The sequence below is a fragment of the Ipomoea nil genome, unplaced genomic scaffold (assembly GCF_001879475.1).
Source record: "Ipomoea nil cultivar Tokyo-kokei standard unplaced genomic scaffold, Asagao_1.1 scaffold1421, whole genome shotgun sequence".
Lineage (NCBI taxonomy): Eukaryota > Viridiplantae > Streptophyta > Magnoliopsida > Solanales > Convolvulaceae > Ipomoea > Ipomoea nil.
Window position 1 is genome coordinate 8514351 of NW_017617849.1, and position 26408 is coordinate 8540758.

The 26408-nt window shown below is 36.4% G+C and overlaps 7 protein-coding genes across 7 annotated transcripts; 3 read left to right on the plus strand and 4 right to left on the minus strand.

The window, feature by feature from the left end:
- Window positions 1–27: 27 nt before the first annotated feature.
- On the minus strand, window positions 28–2758 carry LOC109187511 (methyltransferase-like protein 6). The gene is made up of 9 exons (XM_019337719.1): window positions 2550–2758; window positions 2349–2438; window positions 2157–2261; window positions 1770–1877; window positions 1534–1605; window positions 1380–1430; window positions 1100–1162; window positions 880–1004; window positions 28–482 (listed from the first exon to the last, which is right to left on the minus strand). Exons 1-9 carry the CDS (start codon window positions 2745–2747, stop codon window positions 449–451), a joined length of 846 nt encoding a protein of 281 aa, XP_019193264.1. The 5' UTR covers window positions 2748–2758; the 3' UTR covers window positions 28–448.
- A 661-nt stretch (window positions 2759–3419) lies between these two features.
- Window positions 3420–4334, plus strand: LOC109187514 (mitochondrial import inner membrane translocase subunit TIM23-2-like). Its single transcript, XM_019337725.1, has one exon. It carries the CDS (start codon window positions 3525–3527, stop codon window positions 4101–4103), a length of 579 nt encoding a protein of 192 aa, XP_019193270.1. The 5' UTR covers window positions 3420–3524; the 3' UTR covers window positions 4104–4334.
- A 157-nt stretch (window positions 4335–4491) lies between these two features.
- LOC109187506 (dihydrolipoyllysine-residue acetyltransferase component 2 of pyruvate dehydrogenase complex, mitochondrial) lies at window positions 4492–9231 on the minus strand. Its single transcript, XM_019337710.1, has 19 exons — window positions 9034–9231; window positions 8638–8731; window positions 8442–8557; window positions 8251–8321; window positions 8136–8176; window positions 7712–7767; window positions 7553–7627; window positions 7363–7455; window positions 6848–7084; window positions 6665–6737; window positions 6340–6440; window positions 6125–6210; window positions 5834–5909; window positions 5673–5740; window positions 5519–5585; window positions 5338–5433; window positions 5132–5234; window positions 4963–5058; window positions 4492–4852 (listed from the first exon to the last, which is right to left on the minus strand). The coding sequence occupies exons 1-19, from the start codon at window positions 9070–9072 to the stop codon at window positions 4782–4784; spliced, it is 1659 nt and encodes a 552-aa protein (XP_019193255.1). The 5' UTR covers window positions 9073–9231; the 3' UTR covers window positions 4492–4781.
- Window positions 9232–11120: 1889 nt separating this feature from the next.
- Window positions 11121–13543, plus strand: LOC109188025 (eukaryotic initiation factor 4A-8). The gene is made up of 5 exons (XM_019338493.1): window positions 11121–11288; window positions 11724–11793; window positions 11901–12007; window positions 12192–12622; window positions 12826–13543. Exons 2-5 carry the CDS (start codon window positions 11726–11728, stop codon window positions 13459–13461), a joined length of 1242 nt encoding a protein of 413 aa, XP_019194038.1. The 5' UTR covers window positions 11121–11288; window positions 11724–11725; the 3' UTR covers window positions 13462–13543.
- Window positions 13544–13785: 242 nt separating this feature from the next.
- LOC109188027 (beta-fructofuranosidase, insoluble isoenzyme CWINV1-like) lies at window positions 13786–16410 on the minus strand. The gene is made up of 7 exons (XM_019338497.1): window positions 16208–16410; window positions 15997–16005; window positions 15041–15903; window positions 14755–14913; window positions 14412–14656; window positions 14218–14308; window positions 13786–14018 (listed from the first exon to the last, which is right to left on the minus strand). Exons 1-7 carry the CDS (start codon window positions 16386–16388, stop codon window positions 13839–13841), a joined length of 1728 nt encoding a protein of 575 aa, XP_019194042.1. The 5' UTR covers window positions 16389–16410; the 3' UTR covers window positions 13786–13838.
- Window positions 16411–20179: 3769 nt separating this feature from the next.
- Window positions 20180–20754, plus strand: LOC109187458. The gene is made up of 2 exons (XM_019337646.1): window positions 20180–20552; window positions 20699–20754. Exons 1-2 carry the CDS (start codon window positions 20180–20182, stop codon window positions 20752–20754), a joined length of 429 nt encoding a protein of 142 aa, XP_019193191.1.
- A 1057-nt stretch (window positions 20755–21811) lies between these two features.
- On the minus strand, window positions 21812–26198 carry LOC109188028 (casein kinase I-like). The gene is made up of 14 exons (XM_019338498.1): window positions 25887–26198; window positions 25761–25801; window positions 24909–24978; window positions 24658–24806; window positions 24475–24570; window positions 24320–24390; window positions 24059–24120; window positions 23903–23966; window positions 23744–23828; window positions 23529–23655; window positions 23347–23429; window positions 23146–23206; window positions 22845–22948; window positions 21812–22512 (listed from the first exon to the last, which is right to left on the minus strand). Exons 1-14 carry the CDS (start codon window positions 25960–25962, stop codon window positions 22219–22221), a joined length of 1383 nt encoding a protein of 460 aa, XP_019194043.1. The 5' UTR covers window positions 25963–26198; the 3' UTR covers window positions 21812–22218.
- Window positions 26199–26408: the final 210 nt, after the last annotated feature.

Consider the following 26408-nt stretch of genomic DNA (forward strand, 5'->3'; position numbering starts at 1 on the left):
ATAACAGATGTACAAATATGCAAGAAATAATCATTATGACAAAATTTCATTTGGGTTTTGATACCAATGCTAATTCCAGCCAATGTCATTACACATGTATAATTTTACAAAAGAGGGTTCATCCTAAGAAAATCATGTTTTTCTAAACCCTGCTAAAAAACTGCATATAAGCTAACCCACCATGACTAGCATGTGAAACATAAATTTCCAGCTTTGCAGACTCAGCAATTACACAAAACATATCATTCCCTTTAATCTTGGTTTATACCACAATGCACCAAGCAGTCCACGTACCTCATGAATGTCAATTAATCATAGTCAGTGTCTGACATATAGTAGTCACATCGGCTGAAATGAATAAACGAATATCTGAAGGGCAAGTTGACTTAGATCATTGAGAATTCTTCTCTGAATACAAAAAAATGCAAATGGGGCAAGCATCCAAAACTTAGGACTTCCTGAAAACAGCCCGTAGCCACCGCCTAAGAAGATGGAGCCCCAACAGTTATTCATCAGAAGATGAAGGTGCAATAAAAGGATAAATATCTAGAAGTTAAACAGCTTGCAGGTTGGCTCTCGGACATAGATCACAGTATTTCTACTGACAGAATGTGTTGATATACACAAGGTATATTGATACTGATTTGTGCTAGGAATCAAGTATAAACTTGTTAAAGAAATGATATCTAATGTTTCCATATTCTACTATTACTTTCCCCTCTAAGGAAGAACCTATCTACCAATATCGTTAACTTAGCTACAGCAAAGTGCTAGTAGGAAGCATAAAGAATAATAGAAATTTATATATTCACAGTCAAGATGAGAACATAAAGAACAACCAATCATAATGGCAATGAGAAAAAGGAATAATAGGCATACCTTGGCATGGTAATATTCCAATAACGATTCTCTATTTCCATACAGTATGTGTTGACATCTACAACATCAAATCCGGCTTGTACAAATAATGTTGACAATAATTCCTCGGAGAAATAGAATGAGCACTAACATAGTAATAGAAACCATTAGAATTAGAATTGTAAACAATAAAATGGTAGACCTTGATGACAATCAATATCCAGACTTTGCAACCACTTACAGTGCCATCTCCTCGAAAATAAAAATTCTGACTAATCATCTGGTTTCTCTTATGCAATTTCACCTGAAAAATTGGCAAAAAATATTGATGAAAAAAAGCTAGCTGCTCCATGTTTTGATGAATCAAAACATGCCTTGATTAAATAGAAAGTAGATTCAAGATTAAAAAGTAAAATGAGAATATTCACTCTTTTTGCACAGGAAATAGAACAACAAAAAGGCTTCTTAACCCAATTTGGTCCATAATAATGTTCTGAACTTGAATCAACATTATGTCTTACTTGAGTAGAATCTCCAAGTGCATAATCTCGAAAAAGAATGTGACCGTTTGGCTGCAGACACAAGCAATATTAGCATATCTACTGACATAAACAGGCCAAGATTAAAGAATAAAGGAAAAGCAAGTGAAAATGTTTTAATCCAACCAAAGAGTACCTTTAGTACTTTTTTACAGTTCTGTAAAATTGAAGGCATCTTATTTGGAGAAACTGCAGACAACATAAAGATCTACCAAGAAGTTAGGTGCAACTTGTAAAACAATAAAGATAAAAATGAAGGAAGACAATTACAATGCATCAATAGAGATGTTTGTACTTTAATCAATAGATACAAATAGGAAGCAGATACACAAACTAGAACACTAATAGTCATTAGTCACTGCCTACACTTACCAGGGTAACAACATCAACAGTTGAGGATGTGATTTCAGAACTGAGATCATCCTTAGCAGCATCACAGACAAAGACATGTATCCTCTCAGCATCAAAATTTTCATGGGACTGTGTTAATAAGATCCAAAGTTAAGCTCCTTCATGAATGCACACAATTGTATAACTACTCATCGCAAACAACAACAGCTAAACCCAAGATTTCAAATATTTCCCTATCCCAGATTAAGACTGCTTAGTAACACATTCCTTCAATACCTAATTTGACAACTTACAAAGATTGGGGGAAAAAAAAAAAACATTTCAATTCAGTAAGACCTGACAAAGATAGAGATGAGACAAATATGTAATCTGCTTAGTAGGAAAAGAATGATTATCCTACACTCCTACCTTAACAAGTCCTACTGCTTGAGGTGAAAAATCACAAGCATGAACAAAGAGCCTGGGAAATGCAGCAACAAGGGGAAAAATTGAATTCCCAGCTCCACAACCTACCTGTAATTGCATATTTTTGACAATCAAAGTTGCTCAGTAAGAGAACTCTAAGAATTTAAGACGAAGGGATGGATACAAAGTCATCACCTCTAAAACAACCTTTCCTTTACCATCAGCATCTTCATTACAAAAATGCCTTCCCCAATCCTTCTCCAAGTAATGCCTGTCCTTGAAAAACTGTAGAAACGTGCAAATGTACTATAATCCGTAAAATAAAAATTGAAACTATTAACTCAGAGAGTTGTTTAACACCTTAAATTAAATTCTAATAACTAAGTTCGCGGAGACCTTGTTTTGGTGGCGCTTGTAGAAGTCATCCCAGTACTTCAGAGACTTCTTACTGTAGTAGTGGTCACTCTGGAAACAATATTGCCTAACAGGGAAGGATAAAATAGCCCGGAAAAGGCCATTTATCCGTCGAACAGCCGCGATTGAGCAACCGGAACACGTCGGCGCTGATAGCGCCATGGCGGGACGGAGGTACATTCCTTTCCCACTCTAACCGGATTAGTTAATGTATTAATGATTTAATTATCTTCTCCGATAGAAAATTATAGAGGAAATTTCCAAAATGATCTTAGATGTTAGTCCTATGATTTTTAATTGAACTCAAAATGATCATTTAATTATTAGATTTTAGGTCAAATTAATAATTCGTTAATTAAGCGTGAACTTGATGTCAAATTAAAGGGCAAAATATGAAATTCAACTCATATATTATGTTATATAAAAATTTCGACTTCGTTATTTTTGTTTAGCTTCAATTGAATTAAGATTCTTCAGGCTTTAACAATTCTTTCGCTAATTTGGAAGAAAAATCAAAAGCGCTAATAATCTAAACATTATACAATGTAAATTTCATGTTTTGCTCTTTAATTTGACGACTAAATTCACGCCTAACTAACAGATAATCGATTTAGTTTAAAATTTAATAGTTTGAGGACCAATTTGAATTCAATTAAAAGTATAAGACCAATTTGAAAGAAATAGACATAGTTCAATGACTATTTTGAGAATTTTCTAGAAAATTATAAAAGGAAATTTTCGTTATATATATGTAAAGCGCCCACGACGTCGTATTACGGATACTGTCACCTCAGAAAGCCTACTCCGTATTTCTTTCTCCTTACGCATTATATACATATAAATATAAGAAAAGGTGGTCAGCATTCTCTCTCTACCTGAGTTTCTCTTTCTGATTGCTCGAGCCAAACCCTAACCTTAGTACGAGAGGGGCGGAGCAGATCACAGCGAGTTTGTAAAATGGCGTATCAGGCCGGAGCTACGAATCACGCCGACGGAGATAACGACCAAGATCTTCAGAATCGACGGCTCTACAACCCTTACCACGACCTCCAAGTTCCAATACAGTCTCTTTACAAGCTCCCCACGTCCCCTGAATTCCTTTTTCAAGAGGAGTCCGTAGCGCAGCGCCGATCCTGGGGGGAGAACCTCACCTACTACACAGGCATCGGCTATCTCGCCGGCGCCACCGTCGGGGCGGGTAAAGGTTTCGTTGACGGCGTCAGAGCTTCGGAGGCTGGAGACACCATGAAACTCCGGGTCAACAGAATCCTCAACGGGTCGGGCCACACGGGCCGGAAGTTCGGGAACCGGGCGGGCGTTATCGGGCTGCTTTATGCTGGGATGGAGAGCGGCATGGTCGCGGCCAGGGATACGGATGACGTCATCAACAGCGTAGTGGCGGGATTGGGCACTGGCGCGCTCTACAGGGCGGCGTCGGGGCTGAGGTCTGCAGCAGTCGCCGGAGTCATCGGCGGCGTGGTTGTTGGATTGGGAGTCACCGCAAAACAGGCAATGAAACGCTATGTTCCAATCTGAGAATTTTCTTCTTTGTCTTGTTTGTTGCCTTTCACGTTTTACATCAGTAGAGAAAAAAATTTTGATCAACCGTTTGAGAAATTGATTGTCATATTGATCAACAATGTAGTTGGGGCATGAAGGGTGCATGCTTTACCAGACATGTCTACATTTTTTTCTGATATACTCTTTAGTAGTTGTAGTAGCATAGTGCTATTCAATAAATTTTGCAGAAAAAACCAGGTGATGAGTATACAATTTACCTTGTTCTTACAGATTTATGTGTGATACTGTTGTGTTCTTTTGATCTATGTGTGTATGCTGCTATTGTTACACGATGGAGTTAGCCATGGTGCATTAAATTACACACTGTCTAGGGTTGAACTGTGCTAAGTGTAGAATTTCGTAATGACAAAAAGAAATTATGAGCGCATTAAGATCTTTCAGAGTAACAATCTGTGGTCCAGATACACAACAAAGTGGCCGTCAGCTGTTATTGTTGCAGGAAAAAAGAATCTATGTATCCTTTGGGATGAAAGAACATTAAGGTATTTCTCCCCAGGCCGTGTTATTTGGAAGCTGTCAAGTGTTTACCCAATGGGTGGATGGATCTGCTAAAGGTCAAGCAAACACATTTTGAAGTCCAGAAGTGATCAGCTTTTAATGAAGATATGCAAGCTAGAAAGAGTGATCTATCATCTACAGAAGCATAGATTCTGGGTTCTCGATGTAGCCTTTGAATGTTTTCAGCCATTCTGCACCAATTGCACCTAATAAACAGGGAACAAATTGAAACCTCCAGCTTTAGTATCTTAATATGTGAAGCAAACACAATTGGATTAGAGTTCTTTTACATACTAGTTGAATATTGAAAACTCACCATCAATAACCCGATGATCACAGCTCAGAGTCGCAGACATTAAAGATGATAACTTAAATTGGTCTGGACCTTGACCGGGTACCACTCTCTTTTCAGCTGCTCAAGCAAAAGAGAGATGAGAAGTCTAAGAGATTGAAATTGTTGAAAGACAATCCTTTTTTTTTTTTACCTGATCCAATGGCTAGAATAGCTGCCTGAGGAGGATTAACAATTGCACAGAACTGTTTAACACCAAATGGCCCTCCTAAATTGGTCACTGTAAATGTGCCTCCCTGCAAACGAGATTAGCAATAGACAAGTATATAAAATGACTTATTACACTTGAATCAAACAGACAAACATTCAAGTCACAAAAGGGTAATCCAAAGTCCAAACCTCATAATCTTCAGGCTTCAAGCTATTTTCTTTTGCTTTTTGTGCTAAATACTTGACTTCCTCAGCAATCTTGGATAAACCTTTCTTGTCAGCATCCTGCCAAATACAACTTTTCTCTTAAGTGAACTTACGAAATTAGAAATAAAAAAGATTGCAAAGAAATTTCGAGCTTGTAACTCACCCTAACAACAGGAACATATAGGCCTTTATCTGTCTGCACTGCAACACTGATATTTACATTGTGAAACCTGTGTTGGTCCAAAAAGTGGAATCTCAATTTCGAGTGTTCCATGGCAATCATAAAATGGTGCTTACTGTGTAAGCATTCAACTTACTGACGAATGTAATCGTTGGTCCATGAACTATTGCACTGTGGAACTTTTCGAAGAGCTAAAGCAGCAGCCTGCAATAGAGTTCATTAAAGTATAATTGACTTGGACCAAAAACTCACCAGGTAGACACTTCATGATATCATTGAGTCGAGATTAAATAATACCTTAATTACAAGATCATTGACAGATATCTTTTTCCCACCAGAAGCTTCTTGTAATAAGTTAAGCTGGCTACGCAATCTACAGAAAAAAGTAGCACTAAGCAAACTAGGGTAGGGTACCAAACAACTTTAGCAATATATAAACATACATATATAACAATTATTAAGCAATCAATAAAAAGAGGAACAACTTTAGGCCTTTAGCAATATATAAACATACATATATAACAATTATTAAGCAATCAATAAAAAGAGGTTGCCAAGTTATTCCCAGATGATATAAGCAGCACTTACTCCATAAGTTTGTCAACGCATGTATCTACAGTTAAATAATAGTGGGGAATCGTTTGCTTTGATAGCAACAAACGTGAAGCTGTCACCTGTTGTAATTGTTATAGCATAATGTTAAAAGTGGAAAAACATTGCAGCATAATCATTTCCCGAACTTAACAGTCTGAAGATAAAATGGCTTAGGTGATAGCGAGCATGTTCAGGAAACGCTAAATTACCTTTCTTATCTGTGAATGAGGGATGTCTGTATAATCTAAATCTGACTCTGCTTTGGGTGCTGCTGCTGCTGAAGCTTCCCTTGAATCCCTTCCATGAGATGCTGCATTGTACAGAAAGGAAGAGAGCCGGGAAGATGAGAAAATACGTTCTGGGCTAATTCGAGAAAAGCCTCCAATAGCATCATAGTATCAAATATGGGAAGTGCAAAATACATTTTGTGTGAGCTGCGAAATGTCATGTTGTAGCAATACAACTTCAGATAATGACCCTCTGGTTGGAAAAGAAGAATATTAAATGTAAGTAGAGGCAAGGAGGAAAAACTACCAAGGTAATCTTCAATGTCAGCCTTCAGAATGCGTCCTTCAGGACCTGTTCCCTTGATGTTTGACAGAGGTACCTATACCAGTGTTAAACAAAAGTGATTGGAATAACAATGCTGAAAAAAACAATCTTGAATTCTAAGAGCTACATAATCTTAATTAAAATTGGATAGCCACAAAAATATACATTGTGATCTTCAGCCAGTTTTCGAGCAAGAGGACTAGCAAAAATGCGATCTGCTGGAGGTGCGCTAGGTTTAGAAGCTTTTGGTTGTGAAGAAGGAAGAGATTCCTTAGCAACCTCTTCTTTTGGTTGGGGTGGTGGAGGGGGGGCCTTTGGAGCAGGTTCAGCATCTGATGTTGAAGGCTGGTAATCTTTGAATTTTGCAATATCCTCCTGCTCTTCAACAGTAATGGCAATCACCTGCAATTTTATGCAATTTCTCATGTATAAGAAAGTTGTACCCTTAAACCATTTTGCAGTTGGATGGTGCATCAAATCTTTAGATAGGCATACTATTGCAAAGATCCTTTGACCACTTACATGCATATGGTAATGACAATTACATAAGATAATTGGGGAAATAAAAATCACAGAAACATTAGAAAATTCAAATTTGAGGAAATAAAACAATAAATACAGAAAGAAACAAGGTATCTCAAACAAGTACTGCACAAGAAAAGATCACATAGCATTAATACCTCACCAACTTTAATCCCACTAGCTCCGTCCCCAAGCAGAATCTTAGCTAGATACCCCTCCTCCATGCATTCCATCTCTACAGTTGCTTTATCCTATTAATATCAATTCAGAATTGATATTAGATGTGAATTAGTGAATAAAATACTTAATCAACAGCAAGCATGTAAAAGCAAGTAAAAAGGATCCTACAGTTTCAACTTCACAAAGTACTTCACCAGGAGAAACTTTATCACCCTCTTTCTTCAACCACCGAGCAATATTTCCCTGTATCATCATAATAACAAACAAGTTACAAGGCAACCATAAAGGTAAAATGCTCATCCATCCAACTTAAAGGAAAATGCATGCCTCTGTCATTGTTGGTGAAAGAGAAGGCATCCCTATCTCTTGGTGAGGAGGAAGATCTGAAAAATAAGTAGGAAATTGTTATGAAATAGGATAATAAAAGGGTTCACCTCGTCTGATGGCTTGGAAATAGAAACAAAACAAAAAACGCTTGAAACATGGTAACTCCTCTCTTGAGGGTAGAGATTAGACTAAAGCAATTTAATTATTGAACATTAAACATAAAAAGGTTTACAGATTAACCCTCTCAGCAACAGTCCAGAGTCTGGGCTTTAACTTCAATAGAGAAAGCACCAAATGACATTTCATTCAATAAACACCATCAAGACTAGAAAGAGTTTACTGGTTGGCAATGGTGTAAGGAGAGAAGCCCACTCTAACTGAAATACCAATTCCTAAATGTAGAATTAATATGGTAAAACCTCACCAGCTTTTGATGAAAAACGCCTCCTCAAGTGCATCAGCGAACTGGAAAAGATAACTAAAACTCAGAATTTGAATGCATTACGTAATAACAAGTTCACTGTGGTGAAAAAACAAACCATGAAGATTCTCTGTTCAAAAACATGCCAGCCGCTGGAACAGTTTCCTTTGGTTTTCCCACTGAAGATACCTACACAAATAAACTTAATTAAGTTGTGACCAAAACTTGACATACAGCATACTCAATGAGAGATCAAATTCATAAAAATGTAGGAAGAGAAAGAAAGAAATATTTGATAGGTGAAATCACCATGGCAGTACAAATAGCTCTATAACTGTTACCCAAGCCAATTGTAGCTGACTTACTCCCCTGAGGATAATTAGAAATACTAAGGCCATAACCAGGTTGCCTAACCATTAAAATATCTGTAAAACAACAAAAGTCTCAGAAGCAACAATTAAAGAGCAAAAATAAGAAAATCCAGAAGTTCATTTCAAAATCCTACCATCTCCTTTATTGGTAAAAGCCCTCGTGTCACTTGCAAACCAGCGAACAAGTGCAGCACAGTCATGCTTTACCAGGCCGGAAGTATTCCTGATCTGAAACACACAAACAACAAAATCACGACTCAGAAGAACGGAGAACCACTACAACAGAGCTCGATCAGACGTCTCGTTCGCCAATTGGTTTCACACTCTAGAGATAATTAAATTCGCCAAACGAAAAAAACGATAATGACATGCCGTCCGAGACTGAACAATTACAATCTAAATCTGAACTACTTTCTCAGTACTATTCCACATTCACGCGGATCAAGCTTCACGAATAATCCGAAAGCAAGTGTATATATGAAAATGAGACAAACATTTAGGAATTTGAAGCTTAGGAAGATGAAAAACACCTTTCTGGAGTGACGGAAGACCTGAGAAGCACAAGTCATGGCAGCGGTGGTGGCTGCGAAGCTCTTTCCAGTTCTCTGGCAGTGAAATTTTCAGGCACAAGTACAAAAAAACACAAATATTTAGCGAAACTGAGCGCTCGCTCTATAGATTCGTTCAGATCGTACCATCCCAACCTCAGCCATTTTCTATTTACTGAGCCGCCCTGTACGCGGCCCACGGTCCGGATCCATCTTCTGACTTGGACTTTGCGAGTTTACGGTCGGTCGGGGAAACAAAATACTCCGTATATGAATCCAATGATTTGGGAGGCCCTATACCGTTAGATTTCATATTTAAGCACACAATTAAGTTCTGTTTGACAAGTATGGTTAAAAGCTGAAAGCTAAAATGTTAGTAGTTGAAATTGAATGTTGAAAATTGATATGTTCAAATTATAAATGTTTAATAAATTAGTTATGAGAAAACGTTAATAAATGTCAAAATACAAATACATATGTATATAAAAGAGTTAATATCATTTAGAGTCTTCTGAATATAGTGGTTTTGTCATGTTTAGTCCTACACTTTTAAATCCACCATCCATGGTTCTTTAACTTTCAAATTATACCATCCATGATCCAAGTTAACCACACATGGTCCTTCAACTATCAAAATTTAATCACCCATGGTCCTTCAATTATAAAATTTTAACCACTTATGGTCCTTCTAAGAGAACCACAACTGGTTAAATTTTAAAAGTTGAAGGACTATATGTGGTTAACTTGGACTACGGATGGTAACAATTTGAAATTTGAAGCATCATAGGTGGTAATTTGAAAGTTTAGGGCTAAACGTGACAAAATCACTATACTCGGAGGACCTTAGATGGTATTAACTTGTATATATAAAGTTATAGTCAAATGAGAGTTAGTAGCCCAATGAATTATGTAGAGTAATTACATCTGTCCATCAAATATGCCTTTAAACTTGTACCATAGTGCCAGATTAATTTTTTCATAAGAGAGATGGTTTGAACTTCTAACATCTCTTAAAGGATAAGAGTCTGCAATCACTCATGCCAATCAAGCTAATGATATATTTTTTAAATTTGCATAATAAAGTATACACAAAATACAAAATGTGTTACGTAAGTTGATTTTAATAATATAATCATCTAATGGTGTTGAAGGGTTAGAGCCCTTATATAGGTGTAGGGCCTGATCTTTCAAGAATAAAAATATTTGTCAAGAGACATTCGACCTTGACCTGATACTGAGCAAGATGCCCCGAACGTATAGGGAGGTATACTCAGAGAATAATCCTTATCAAAGGTAATATAACATTACCAAAATCTATATTACCTAGATAATATAAAATTACATGAACCAAACACTCATTTAGTGTTATGATAACATGTAACAAGAGACCCTAACATGACATGTTTTGATTGACAATCGTGGACGGTTGATCAAGCAATACTGTAGGCTAGTAAAATGGTACGACAAACTTGTTAGGGGATTATAACTAGCTAGTTCGATAGTATGACAAATGTATGAGCCCTATCATATGTTGCTTAGCTCAAGTAAACTTGGTTGTCAATATTATCAACCATCCATGGTCCATCGAATTTGTCATAACACTAATTTATTTATTATTTTTTCTGACCTACTTTTTACTTGGTGTGCAAGTTATGTTGTCAAATAATCCTATCATCACTATTCATGTAACAATTTGAATTAATTGAAATTACTATTTCAAGTATAAATTAAGTTAATTAACCACTACGTATTAATTTTTTTTAACAAATAAGGATATAAGTATATATCATTTTTATTATTTATTTTCATTCTGGATGTTTTCAAATTTTACATATTTAATCTATAAAACATTAAAATAAATAATAAATTTATACATAATACTTTTTCTTTTCCTTATCTAATACGGAGTACATATCAGATCCTGAATAACTGAATAAATAAATACGGAATAAAAAAAAAAAAAAAAAACGGAATAATAAATAATAAATAAATTAATTAATTAAAGAGAAATCAGAATCAGGGTCTGAAAAGCAGTTCAAATACTAGTAGGAGAAGGCGAAAGGTTAACACCTGGCCTCCTATATAATGCAAATCGTTACCATTGTTACCCAGTTTTCCTGTCTTGCACTGAAGAAAAAAACGTCACCTTCCTTATAGGCCATAGCTACACCTCATTGAGACTCAGATCCCAGGAGTTCGCGGAAATCTCAAAAGCTCTCTCACGTAACAAAACTCAGGTTTGGGTTCGTGTTCGGGGTTCTTTTCTTTCCCCTCCGTGTTTATTGTTTTTATATCATTGATCCGTCTGATTCTTTCAATGCTTATTGGATGTTATGTTTTATCTCGTGTTGGGTCTCTTTTAGAACTGATTTTGGATCTCTTTCTCCTGTTTTCTGGGTGAAATTGTGTACAAAGAATGTATCTTTATTGGTTTTATGCCTTGTAATTTGGATTTCCGTGTTTTTGCTCTATGATTTGGATTTAATATTGTAAATCTAGGAATATTGTTCGTTGTGGAGATTGGAGAAATTTGTGTACATTGTCTATGTTGTTGTTAGCTATAATTAATACAAACTTTTTGTATGATTCTTACAAATTGTAGTTTTGCTTGTGAGTTATTGTTCAAGGTTTTGAGTCATATATATATACTGATGTATAAGAATGGATTGCAGTCATGGCAGGTTTAGCACCAGAAGGCGCACAATTTGATGCTCGTCAATTTGATGCCAAAATGAGTGAACTGTAAGTGCCAATATGATAGCCTACCTTAAATTATGTTTAGTGTGTGTGATAAATCCTTGCAATACTGGTTTACTAATCTGTGGTGTTGATCAAATTCTTTGCTCCAGACTTACGGTTGAAGGGCAAGATTTTTTCACTTCGTATGATGAAGTCTATGATTCTTTTGATTCCATGGGTCTGCAAGAGAACCTTCTTCGGGGCATTTATGCTTATGGTATGGTTGTATGTTTATAGAGAGTGTCTCCAAACTTTATGCCTTGTTACTATCTAATTTATTCATTCTTGCATTGGGAAATTTGGTAATTGATAATTTACTTTTCTCCTAAAGGGTACTATCTGAAATTCTGAATTGTTTAATGGTGTGTTTTTCATGATAAGAATCTTTCTTCCGTTTGAAGGTTTTGAGAAGCCCTCTGCAATTCAGCAAAGGGGGATTGTTCCATTCTGTAAGGGGCTTGATGTAATTCAGCAGGCTCAATCTGGAACCGGGAAAACGGCTACTTTTTGCTCTGGAATACTGCAGCAGCTGGACTACGGCCTAGTTCAATGCCAAGCTTTGGTGTTGGCGCCTACTCGAGAACTTGCACAACAGATAGAGAAGGTTATGCGGGCACTTGGTGATTACCTTGGCGTCAGGGTCCATGCATGTGTGGGTGGGACCAGTGTTCGAGAGGATCAGCGTATTTTGATGGCTGGAGTTCATGTTGTTGTTGGCACACCTGGTCGTGTCTTTGATATGTTGCGAAGGCAATCACTCCGCCCTGATTACATTAAAATGTTTGTTCTGGATGAGGCAGATGAAATGCTTTCAAGGGGTTTTAAGGACCAGGTATATACAATTTTCTGTTCTTCACCCCTTCTTTAAGTTACAAGAGTTCTGATACTTTATCAAATTCTATCAAGAAACTGTCAATTTGCAGACTGGACAAGTGGTCTAACTTGGTTTTGGTCACTTTCTTGTTATGGTGCATTCTCGATATTCTCTTATGTTTGTTCTTGAATTGGTAAAACATTGAACATATGAATTTGCAGATTTATGATATCTTCCAGTTGCTGCCTCCTAAGATTCAAGTTGGAGTTTTTTCTGCAACAATGCCCCCAGAAGCCCTCGAAATCACTAGGAAGTTCATGAATAAGCCTGTGAGGATCTTGGTGAAACGCGATGAATTGACTCTTGAGGGTATCAAACAGTTTTATGTGAATGTTGATAAGGAGGACTGGAAGCTCGAAACACTCTGTGATCTCTACGAGACCCTGGCCATCACCCAAAGCGTGATCTTTGTGAACACCCGTCGCAAGGTTGATTGGCTCACTGACAAGATGAGGGGCCGGGACCACACAGTTTCAGCCACACATGGCGACATGGATCAGAACACTCGAGACATAATCATGCGCGAGTTTCGCTCTGGCTCCTCTCGTGTTCTCATCACCACTGATCTGCTGGCTCGAGGGATAGATGTGCAGCAAGTCTCTCTTGTGATCAACTACGATCTGCCCACCCAACCCGAGAACTATCTCCATCGGATTGGTAGAAGTGGAAGGTTTGGGAGGAAAGGAGTTGCTATCAATTTTGTGACAGTGGATGATGAAAGAATGCTCTTTGACATTCAGAAGTTCTACAATGTCACCATTGAGGAACTCCCATCAAATGTTGCTGACCTTCTCTGAGTAGATTTATTTGGAGTTTTTGTTAGGATTTTTGCAAAGAGTTTTTTTTCCTTTACTTTTTCAGAGTTGAGATTTTTTAGTAGGTAATTTTAATTTTAATTTTAATTTTAATTTTAATTTTTTTTTTTTTTTTTTGCTTTTAGTTTCATGTTTTAATCTCAAATGAACATGTTATTTTCATCATCAATGTTTATATTATTTTTTCACTTTTTTGGGGTGATGAGTGAAACCCGCATCATATGCCTAAAGATGTATATTATTGGATAAATTCATTCCGGCATATAATAATTTGCAAATCACACGGAACAACTAAATTGTACTAATTTGTTCTTATTTATTTATTTATCCATATATTACCACAAATTATTTAGGAGGGATCAGTTGATGATTGGTGTTTTCATGGACCAAGCTGTCAAATTGGAGAGTTTAATGGTGTGGACTCCATAATTGAATGCATACAAGTGTGCCTTCTCACCAATAGCCTCTGTCGGATAAACCCTTGAAGTAATGCAAACCTTTCCTTTTGCACCAAAGCTCTCCACTATGGAATGGTCAATCTGCAACATCAACAGTGCCATCAAAACATCCATAATCAAGCACCCTTAAATAATGTTATTTTTGTGAGTTACCAGGAAAACCCACTAATGATAGAATCAAACAAAAAACGTCTGCTTCAGAGTGAAATTTAAAACTTTGTGATTATCAAGTTAATAACTAATGTTCCTATCAGAATAGTGAAGAGAGGGAGAGAATGACCAAGATCCTGAGTGATAATTCTTTTTGCATAGGATCTATATCCACAAATGCTCCATAGCTGGTCTTATCTGTCTTCTTGTTCAGTGAAGACCTGCAAATGCATGCATGCCAAACACAATAATACGCGCACACATACACAAACAGGAACACGACAAAATTGATATATATATATATATATATAGAGAGAGAGAGACCTGGTTTGATCACTGCACATGAGCACGACAGGATTATTGTTGTTTCTTCCTTTGAAGACTCTGAAGAACACTGCTGTGTATTCTTGCATGTTTTCTGAAGCCAAAACCTTCAACCCAAACGGCCCTATTCCTCCTCGTACAGATGCTCCCTTCTGCCTGCATAACTCTTGAGGATCTGTCCATCCTTCCTCCATTTTTTCTGCCTTCTCAAACTCCATTATCTTAAATTTTACAACCACGTCCGCCTGTAATTACAACCCGGATCGGTATATGAATTTAATTATACAGTTTTCTTATATAAATATATAGGAGTATATATAATTATAATAATGATCAGAATTACCTGTGCGGCACTGATTCCTGAAACCTCTGCTACAGATCCGTTCTCGAGCATGGTACTAGGAATCTCAACTCTCCCTGAACGTAACTTTTTTATTTCTTGAATTGGCCATTGAAGCAGCTGTTTTCCAGGTTCATCAAGCCAAACAATTCTTGGAATTCCCTGGAAAATGATTGTAAATTTATTTAATATACTGTCAAGTTGGTCTGTTAACTTTAATTTCAGCTTCTTGGTTCATCTCTTTGTAATTCCAAAAAATAAAAAAGATGAAAATAATTTAAAGGAATACCTGAACTCCAGACCATCCTTGTTTAACATATTCAGATTCTGGCAAGGATTCGTTAATCCATCCCCAGAGGATTCTTCGTCTCTTTAAGCTGTCATAAAACGTCTTGGACGCATAAAACTTGCCATAATCGTATCTTAAGCCGGAGCCGTTATCCACGGATTCTGTATCCGGGATATACTTATCCTCGACACGGTCGTACGTTCCGATTGTGTAGTATTCATGCTTAGAGTCATCCAGGCTCACTTTCAATACATGTTTGATCCCGGGACCGTACGATGAAGTGTCCAGGCCGGTTGGGTTACCAGCAGAAACGGGATAGAAATCGGGACACTCCCACATTCCTGTTCCTTCAGCTGAATGAAGAGGCTGTTCGGCTTCGACCCAGTCAACGAAATCCTTACTCCTATACAGGATAGCTAATCCCCGGCGCTCAACTTTGCTCCCTATTACGATTCTCCAATCCCCGTCGAGGCCTAGCCAGGCCGTCGTGGGGTCCCTAAACGACGTAGCATTGATCATGTTGTATCTGTTTGGCGAGATTAATGGATTCCGGGCTGATTTTACCCATTCTTGGAGGTACGGGTCGGATGGGGTTTTGGGCACGGCCAAGTTTTGAACCTGCCGGTTTCTTGAATCGTTGCCGGTGTAGAGCAAGGCCGGCTCGCCGGACCGGAGAATCGTCGCTGAACCGGACCATGCACCGTTTATATCGTACGGCTGGGATGGAGAGAGGGCAAGACTATGAGCTCTCCAGTTAACTAGGTCTTTTGAAGTAGAGTGTCCCCATGATATATTGCCAAAAGCTGCACCATTTGGGTTGTATTGGTAGAATATGTGGTATAGCCCTTTATAAACCATTGCCCCTAAGAAACACATTACAAAGATACATATAAAATCACATTAAATCGCCCGTGTATAATAAGATTAGTCAGTTTTCAATAGTTATAAAGACTTACCATTAGGATCTGCAAATGTATCATACATCCAGTTTTTAATTCACGAACAAACGTCACACGTTACATGCATAAAAGGGAAAAGTTTTTATTAGCAATATTATGGGTACAAGTGCCATTTAATTAAAAACGGTAAGAAAAACAATATATCTAATTAGATTATATTATATATTAATTCATTGAGTTAGAAGATATATATATATATATATAGTACCATTCATCCAATTCCTAGGAGGTTGGAAATGGAAAGATGTTCTATAAGTTTGGTTGGGGAAAGGTGGGTGGAGGGCTTCAAGGCTTTGTAGAACAATGTGTGAGGCTTGGGTTTCAACACCTCCATAGACTAACAAGAGGAAAGACATGGGGAATAGCCAAAGTTTAGAGGTGGCACCCATGTTTGTGTTGTTAGTATAGCAACGTTAGGAAGTGATGGAAGAAGGCAACAATTTGGTACCCTATTTATACCAAGTTTAGGTAAGTAAATGGCCTAGATTAATTGGGCTCTCAAAAGTCATAACTAGCTAGCAAAATATTGAAAACAAAATAAACATGTTGATTTCTTGTCAAGAGTGATTGCACATTAATTGACGGCACATTAACAACTTGAAGTCCTAGTTACGTTGTAGTTGAATTGCCTATAGGGAATTGTCATTCAATTTATGTAGAAGTTTGTTTCATGAATCACGATGAACTAACATACATGGATTGTGCTACACTTTCAATCCCACAATAACAATTCTCTCTAATTAATGGCTTTAATAAGATGTTTGTGCACATCAACCCACATGCATTCAAAGTTGTATTTTACAATATTTTGGACAAACATACCCCTACAGTTATAACTTCAATTCCGTTATCTTTTCCATTATTGTTACCATGCACATGAATCCACCATATATTTTCTTATCTTTTTCAATAATAATAATTATATATTGGAGTTATATGTTAGTTATTTCTCAAAATATAATTATCAAATTTATAAAAATATTTTACATTTTTATTATTATTATTTAAAATAATATAAATATCTAAAATCTAAGTAAATTTAAAATTTTAATATAAAATATTAATATCGAGCACTTATTTTTTGCGCGCATAAAAAATACTAGTACAACAATATGTCTTTCAAAAAACTTTTATGTTCTTTTATGGATCTTAATAAGACACATCCTATTTTCATGCACAAACTTTATTATTATTATTAATGTTTTTTTGTGTGTGTGTATTATATATTAACTCAATTATTTATATTTATTTGTATCAATTACTAGAGAATAAATTCTTAGGAGATTTTATTCCTAAAACTTGAAAAACAAAATCAGGTTTTATCTTATTTGATTTATATGATAATTTATTTCATATAAAATGAGTTCCTTAGTTACTTTAAATATTTTATTTTTCACATGGCTTTGAGAGAAAAGTACAACATAAATTTCTATCTTACCCACACATATCATTATTATGTAGGACGACTTAAATCTTTACATTAATTATTTAAGGGAAAAATGATTAAATATGCCCTCAAATTTTACCTAAAAAGTTAATTAGGCGCTTAAACTTTTTAAAATTACAATTAAACCCATTAACATTTTATTTTGGTGCAACGAAGCCCAAAAACCAGTTAATGACCTGTGATAGCGGGTCACTAAGATTCAGACACCATTTCCGACAAAAAATCAACCGCCGGCGATGGAAAAACGGCTGCTTCTTTGGTGACCTTTGTGGTCGCCTCTCCGGAGAAAGGAGACCACTTCTGGTCGTCCAGAGAAGGAAACCATAAATGGTCGCCTTTCTGGAGAGAGGCGACCAAAACTGGTCACCTTCTCCGGGAAGGCGGCTAGAATTGGTTGCCTTCTCCAGACTGGTCGCCTCTCCGGAGAAGGCGACGAAAACCCGGTCGCCTTCTCCAGGCAACCAGAACTGGTCCCTTTTCAAAAGGTGACCGTTTTTCTATGGTCATCGGTGCCGGTCGTCGGCGATTGATTTTTGGTCAGAAATAATGCGGGAACCCTAGTGATCTATTATCACAAGTCACTGATTGATTTTTGAGTTTCATTGCATCAAAATAAAATGTTAATGTGTTTAATTATAACTTTAAAAAATTTAAACACTTGATTGATTTTTCAGGTAAAATTAAGAGACTTATTTAACCATTTTTCCAATAAAAATTGAACCACAATATGTCTTTGTTTATTTTAGTCAACACCCATAATTTCTCTTGACAATAAAAATCATCTTAGAATTCAATATTTCAACCCAAAAAGTTAGGCGGTTCAGTTGATTTGACATATAGACAGTCAGAAATTATCACCTGTCACAACCATGTAGGCATGGGCCAATTCTCATTTATTTAATTCCCTGAGGGCTATGCTGCTGCTAGCAGCGTAATTATTTGAATTTAAGTCCATGTAATGAATACCCAACTATTGAATATTCATACAACTTTTATCTATAAATAGTAAAGTTTTAAATTTGTATCGGGTGCTAACAGAAGAATGTATAACATTTCGTATAAATGTAATTTTTTTTAATTAATTAAGCGCCAGAAGCACGGATACCCGTCAACACCTTAAAATTTTTCGTAAGTTAGTTTGTAATGTTATTAATATATAGAAATATATAATTTTAAAACTTAATTTAACATTATACAATTCTTCACGTTTTAAAATACAAAATAATTATAATGTCAGTTAATATCGTGCTAATTAATTTACATCGAATGTGATTCAAAAGTATATTGTGAAAATATTTATCATCAAAATACTGAATAATTCAAAATTAAAATTTACTTGTATTTGAAGTAAATCCGCACTTTAAAAATTTCCAAAGTCATTTTCACATCAATTTTCGACACAAAGAAAGTTGTTACAGATAGAACAAAAGGGATTTTCGGTTTCATATTGAAGTTTCAACAGTCAACTTTCATCTTCATACGTCGCTGCTGTTCGTTAGATTCATCATTCTTAGCCAACTGCCTCCATGTTGGCATGTGTGTGTGTGTGTGTATGTATATATATATATATATATATATATATATATATATATATATACTAGGATGGACCAGACTCAATGCAAATTGATATATAATAATTATGATTGATTAAATCATTAATTTTATGGCTCACAACTTGCACTAAAATATGATTGAATTAATAACGAATAATTAAATTTAAGACAATCATCATTAAAAGAACGAGTAAAATATGATTAAATTACTTTCTTCATTTGTGATTGCAGGTTCACATACATATATATTCATTTTTAATATATTGTAAGTTCATTTTTAGTAGACAATGGTCCATGGTACGAAGTATATAGTTTGCCTCCTTACAAGCTCCCCTTGTATTCTTTCTCTCGGGAATAAGTTTCATCTATTCGGTCAGGTCAAATGATTTTTGATTGGATTAACTAATTGGTCATTACGTATGGAGCGAGGCGGGTGTGCATGAGATGACATGCATGCATCTCTTTTAACTTAACTAAAGATCTCGAAATAGAATTTAGCTAGAACATACTTTTGAGTGATGAGGGAAACTCCAACCACAATCTGTATAATAGCCACGAATCATATTTAAAGAAATTCAGTACAACAGACTTAATCGAAAATATGTTATTTAATACCTACTTTTTACCTATACATGATACATTTTATTGTATTTCTAATTATTTAGATGTTACATATTGAAATTTAGGATGTTCATATGTTATTATATATACTCATCCACTATCTTTGAGTTTGAGTATAGAGCAGTCTTAAATCTTCAGATCAACTGTCACATTTAGAAGATGTGTCTACAATTTAACGAGGAGATTAGTCACTATTTTCGACGGTGGAAACCTTATATACAAAAAAATAATAATAATAATAATAATAAAAAAATCAGCTGAGGTGGATTGAATAGAATATTGGGCAGGTTGCGTGTCACTGTAGAAATGATGCAATAATAAATGAAGGGCCGTCCACAGGAAAAGATAAAAGTCACCGCACTCCATTGAAGAAAAATACACAAAGAAAAACGCTGGAATTATATATACACATTCACACAATAAACAAAGATCAAAAGGCCCTCCCTTCTGAGCTGTTAACAGATGAATCAAGGTTGGAGAAAGCAGAAAACCCTTTAATTTGATTGAACCAGTAGCCTAACCACAGGAGGAACAAGAAACAGGAAAGCTGTGGTGGGCTATGGAGAATTTCAGATCTAAATCAACAAGGGAAGGGAGGATGCAGATGGAGAGCTACTATGGGGGAGGGGGTAATGAGGCTGTGGGGCCCCAGAGCATGAAGGATTTGAGAAGCTACAGCACCTCTTATGCTTACACTTCTTCATCCATGGAGGCTGCTCCCCAGTACAATAATAAAGAAGTGAGGATCAAGAAAAGCAAGAGCAGGGTTTCATCCAGCTTTGCTTCGAAAAGCTGGAGCTTTAATGACCCAGAGATGCAGAGGAAGAAGAGGGTGGTTGGGTACAAGGCTTATGCTGTGGAAGGGAAGATGAAAGGCTCTTTCAGAAAGAGTTTCAGATGGATCAAGAACACCTGCAGCCATGTTGTTCATGGTTGGTGGTGATTGGTGATCATCATCTTCTGTTTCTTTTCTTATACTGCCTTAAATTCTTCAGTGTTCTTTTCCCCTTTGAGTATCCACTTATGGATCATGAAGATCCCTAAAAATTGGTGAATCTGCAAATGTAATGTAATGCAGGCTGGGTTGAAGTTCTTGGTTTTGAGTATAGATCTGCATATGTATATCACACATAAATTATTATATGTCATTTCTTGATGTTTTACTTGTCTGGGTTTTTTTTTTTTCTGTTTCTTGAATGTTTCCATGGCAGAAACTCATAAAGTGGATCTGATCTTCCATGGATCAGAAAAAAAAAAGAGAAACTTTAGAGAGTTGACTGTTTGAGATTCTAAACAGTACATATATGACCAGACCATTTATTTCTCCAAAGTCTGCATTTTTATTTTTATTTTTGCTTGGGGTGTTGTTCTGTAATCTAGTACTGCAACTTTTTGTCGGTAATTGAGTGAACAGAGGAGACGTGTAAAAGTGTTTGATATTTTTTTCCTGTAATATGAGTTCATTCTTTGGTCTCCCTTGGGTATTAGGTTGATCAGCTTGCAATCCTCCCCTAGAGAAGTCTTGTTTGGTTGAGCTACAATGGCAAAGAAAGTTGCTGTGGTAGTTTAGGGTTTTGTCTCTGTTGAGTGTTGAATGGGCAAGAAAGTGAAGAAGAGAACATAAAGAAAAAGATTAAATTTGTGTTTCAATTGTAGTATTACATTTCAATCTCGATTCCTTATACTTATACTTATGTAGTCGTTTGCCCACATTAGTGATAAGATACAGGATGGATTAGATACAGGATGGAGTGGCATTTCAATTACGATTCCTTGTACTTATGTAGTCGTTTACCTACATTAATGACAGAATTTTGAACTTCACACCAATGATTGGAGTGACATTTCGATTCCTTATACTTATTAGTCGTTTGCCCACACCAATGACAGGAGTGACGGGTATTGACAGTCGTTTGCCCACACACCAATGACAGCAGTGATGGGTATTGATTAGTCATTTTTTCATGTAAACCGTATAACTATCTATACATCAAAATTTTGAATATATTTTCTCTGCATAACATTTTTCCAGTGACAGGATGCTAAAGTTGAACTTGTCCTTTTAGCTTCTGTCAGACACATTTACATAAAGTGTCAATTTTTACAAAAACATCTTAAGTATAAACGGCTAATGTGACAGGTAAATATTAACTAACTAATTGACAAACAAAGCCTTATAGCAGAAGCAAGCAGCAAATTTGTATAGGCAATCCACCAAAAAGAATATGTTATGTTATTCCACACATTGCTCTTTTGATGTTTTCATGGATATACATTATATAATATAATGATGCCTTTTTCATGCTGGCATCCCATACAGGAAACTATGTAAAAAGATACAAATGAAAGGGGAAAAAAGGGGGAAAGGCTTTCATCAAGTCTAAATGAAAAAACAGGAGAAATGAAACAGCATAGATGGAGCTTGATGTTTTGTGTCAGCAACCTGATGACATCTTTATTCTCTTCTTCTTCTTGGAGTTGCGGTTTCCAGTTATCGTGCCCTATAACTTCAGCTTACAGTGCCCTCGGGGGGAACAACCACAGCCAAGTCGTTTCAAGCCAAACGAAAATATACAGCCAGAAAATATGAAGCAAGGGCTAGTGTGGCAATCTCTCGTCATTGCTGAAACTTAGACCCTCTATGCCTTTAAGGGTGGAATCTAAATTTTTTGAATTCGCGTTTCTTGATGTGGGGTTGCGCTTGTGATCAGACGGCACGACTGGAGAGATCCTCTGGGCAGCAGAACTAGACATTTTGTGTGGTGCTTCTGCATCTGTTCCACGAGTGCGGGGGGCGTCGGGGTCAGCCCCAGCAGTTGCTGCATCGCGGCTAGTGGATACAGCAGGTTGCCTCGAAGATCCACCTAATCGGAAGAAACTCGAGCTCGATAGCTGCATGCAAGATACTAGTCAAAATCTTCGTTTTCTTTGTTGTGTTGAGCATATAATCATTAATGTGCAATCCAACTATCAGCTTAGGCTTTTAGTTGAGATGGAGCACATGCTTCAATTTGGTATCAGAGCCAGACAAAGGTCATGGATTCGCCGCACACGTGAGGGGGCATATAACCATTAATATGCAATCCAACTATCACCTTAGGCTTTTAGTTGAGATGGAGCACATGCTTCAATTGGATAGATACGACAGGTTCACGAAGCATTTCATATATATAACCAAAAGCAAATATCAAGTGCCCCGCATTCAAGCAACTAGTGGCGCTTACCATTTTACCCATGCCTGAGTCGTTAGCTGAATTTTTCTGCTTGATTCCAGCATTTGTGCTTCTACTGTGTGCCAAATTTGCAGGAGGTTTACCTTCATCACCACCTGTAGAATAATATGAAACGTGCACTTAAAACATCTTATTCCAAGATGAATAGTCTTGTTCAAGGCAGTGAACAAAAGGACAAAACCGTAAGATCTGCAAACATTTAAAAGAAGGGCGGGATGGAGCACAAAGCTCGGGTACATCCGGGGCCCAGGGAAGGTTCCATCATAGAGACCATAAAAAAGAAGAGACCCACCTGGTTGCCTGTCAACATTAGCAACAGCACGAGGCATTCCCGAGTTCATTCCACTACCACCCTGTCACAGAAACATGATTATTTTATTTTATTAATCCGTATTATTTTCAAATCTAGGAGCTGAAAAGTACAAATAATTGATCTCATATTTACTGAGAGAGAGAGAGAGCAAAAAATATTTCATCTGTTAATGGCACTAACAAGAGCACGAGAAGGAGGATTTGCAAGCTGCGATTGCTGATATTTAAGAATTGTCCAGTCGAAAACATAATCAAACTGAAAACCTGGATGAATACATCGCAACAGAGTCAGTGTTGAAGATTCCTTCACTTTGATAATCTAGACATCAAAGAAAACTGCAGATATGAAAAAAAGAATCAAACCTTCACGAATAAAAAGCTCTCGGAAAATTCTCTTGAGATAAGCATAATCTGGAGTATCCTCAAATCTAAGTGACCGACAGTAATGAAAATAAGAAGCAAATTCCGCAGGATAGCCCCGACACAGGGCCTACAGAAGAAAAGTAAAAAAAAATAAAAGTTAGAATGAAACGTTAGAAATTGATCACCTGCACAGTAGAATATGGAACAGGCACTACCTCTATAGATGTGGATACTTTCTTCTCGCTAATCTTGTCATATTTCTGTTTCTTGTTGCCAGCTTTTAACCCCTGCCAAGGAAGACTACAATTTTGGAAGTAATAAAAAACTGATACTGAAGGAAAAGAGGAAAAATGGACAGACAGGGAGATATTTACCTCCCCCGTAAAAAGTACATTAGCACAAAGCCAAGCGATTCCAAATCATCCCTCCGGCTTTGTTCTTTATAACATGATAGGAACAAGAATGAATCAGACACAACGGTAATCGATTGAAGTAAATTACTAAGGCATGAAAACACATGAAAAACTTACCAATTCCAAGATGAGTATTCATGCTTGCATATCTGGCTGTTCCTGTCAAATTTTTATTTTCTCTGTATGTAATATCATAAAACACATCATATATCCATTCTGATTAAGTAAACATATGTCTAGACTGAAGTGATAATTTCAAATAGGAAAAGGAAATGAAGCCCAAAAGCAAATGCTGCAAATGGAATCATTTCTCTGTATTAACAGACAACCCTTCATTTTCGGTCTATAGAATATGTTAACTAGTGGAAGGAAGATCACCTATATGGAATATGTTGATGAGTTGATGAGTCCCTGTACTTTTTAGCCAGCCCAAAATCAATAATATAGACCTATTAGGAATAATGGCAGTAAGGAATCCGATTCCAAAAGAACATGGAAAAAGAGAGCAGTATTCAGAAAAACATTCACCCAACCTGATTTGCACGCCTCCCTAAGCCCATAAGGAAGTTGTCAGGCTTGAGATCTCGGTGAAGGAATGATTTTGAATGAACAAATTCAACCCGGTTTATCTGAAAAGAAAGCACTTTTCCCATGAAAGATGAAGGGTGATTACATGCTTAACAAACTGTAGAACCATGTATAAAACTTGACTCTACCATCTGATCCGCAAGCATAAGAACAGTCTTCAAAGAGAGCTTCCTACTACAGAAGTTAAATAGATCTTCTAGACTCGGTCCCAGTAAATCAATCACAAGGACATTATAGTCGCCTTCAACGCCAAACCATTTCACATTGGGGATTCCAGCTAACACAAAATGAGACACAGAGGTGCAATGGTAAGGACATCAAGATAACTAAGCCAAAATAGTTAAGAATAACAGGTAACTGGTAGAATAAGAAAAATTACTTCCTCCTTGTAGTAATTTATACAACTTTGACTCATATAGTAATTGAGGGTGCTTTGTCTTTACATTTTCCTAAATACAAAAAAAAATGCAAATTAGCAGAATAAAGTAATTTAATCTTCAATCACTAACAAGTCATGTGAATAAGTTAAAGACAGAACAGTCAGAATTTGACGATCATTAACCAAACTTGCTGATATAAAACCAAAAAAAAAAACTTCTGTTTTCTTTTTCATTTTTTTTGATGGGTCAGAACAAAATGAAAAAAGAATCTCATCAACATTAATAAGTTACAAGGCTTACTAACTGCACATAGAAATTTCAGAGTACCTTCTTCTAAACTATAGAGTATATGCATTGCCAAGGCATAATAATACACAGTTCAAAAAATAACAAAATTTTGTAACCACAGAACACTGGTGATAGATCCAGCAGCAAGCAGCCAAGCACCACATTCAAACTACTTACAGAGGTAATATATTCCACATCCCACTCATGACTCATCAAACTCCAAAATTAACTAATTCTGCTGAAGTGATGAAGGATAGTAGTTTCCTGTTCTAACATTGTCATGAAAGCTTTCTTCCCGGGCAAAACAGAAAAGCTACCTTAAGGAAACCAAACCAGGACCTGCATTATTATTCCCCTTTCACTAAACTTACCTCAATCTCAATAACTAGCTATTCAACAAATGATACTAAGAAGCTCATTAGTATTTAACTTTGATAGACTATTAATGGAAGAACACACCAACATACACAGTCTCACAAGTTTGGCAATAAACTAATAACTATTTGTTCATAATATACAGCAAAATTTCCAGAATTAGGAAAAAAAAAGGGATCTTGACTCACAAGCTTGATAGCCACCTCTTCATTAGTCTGAATATTAGTCCCTGGAAAAGTTGTAAAACAAATTAGAATAATAATAAATAAATAATGAGAATATTCATTAAAGATGCAAAATTTAGGGCAACATACCAAGATAGATCTCTCCGAAGGAGCCGCTGCCGATTTTCCGACCAAGCCGGAACTTATTGCCAACGCGAGGCTCCATCAACAACGCTCCTCGATTTCAAAGATCAAATTAGCTATGGAATTTCGAATTCAAAGATGAAAATAACAAAATTTCAGGGACAGGATAGAAATCCCAGAGATAATTTGAGAAAAAAGACAGCTTTTTTAGGTCATTAGCCGATTATGGCTTTCTGTTTGTGCCCCCTGTGGTGGTGGGGAGAGGATGGAGAAGAGAGCGTATCATGAAGCTTTGCAATCGAAGCTGACTATTTCCTGTCGATTGCAATTATACGTTTTTCTCAAAGGCAGTTAATTATTTTCTCTTTTTTTTTTTTCTTTTATCTTTTTCTCCTTTTTTTATTTTACTCCGAAATTATTTTTGGGTAAATTACAAAATGGTTTCTCAAAGTCTCAAGTATCACAATTTCATCACTTTTTTTTTTCGATTTTTAATTTCGTCTAATAATATTATTCATTAATCACTAT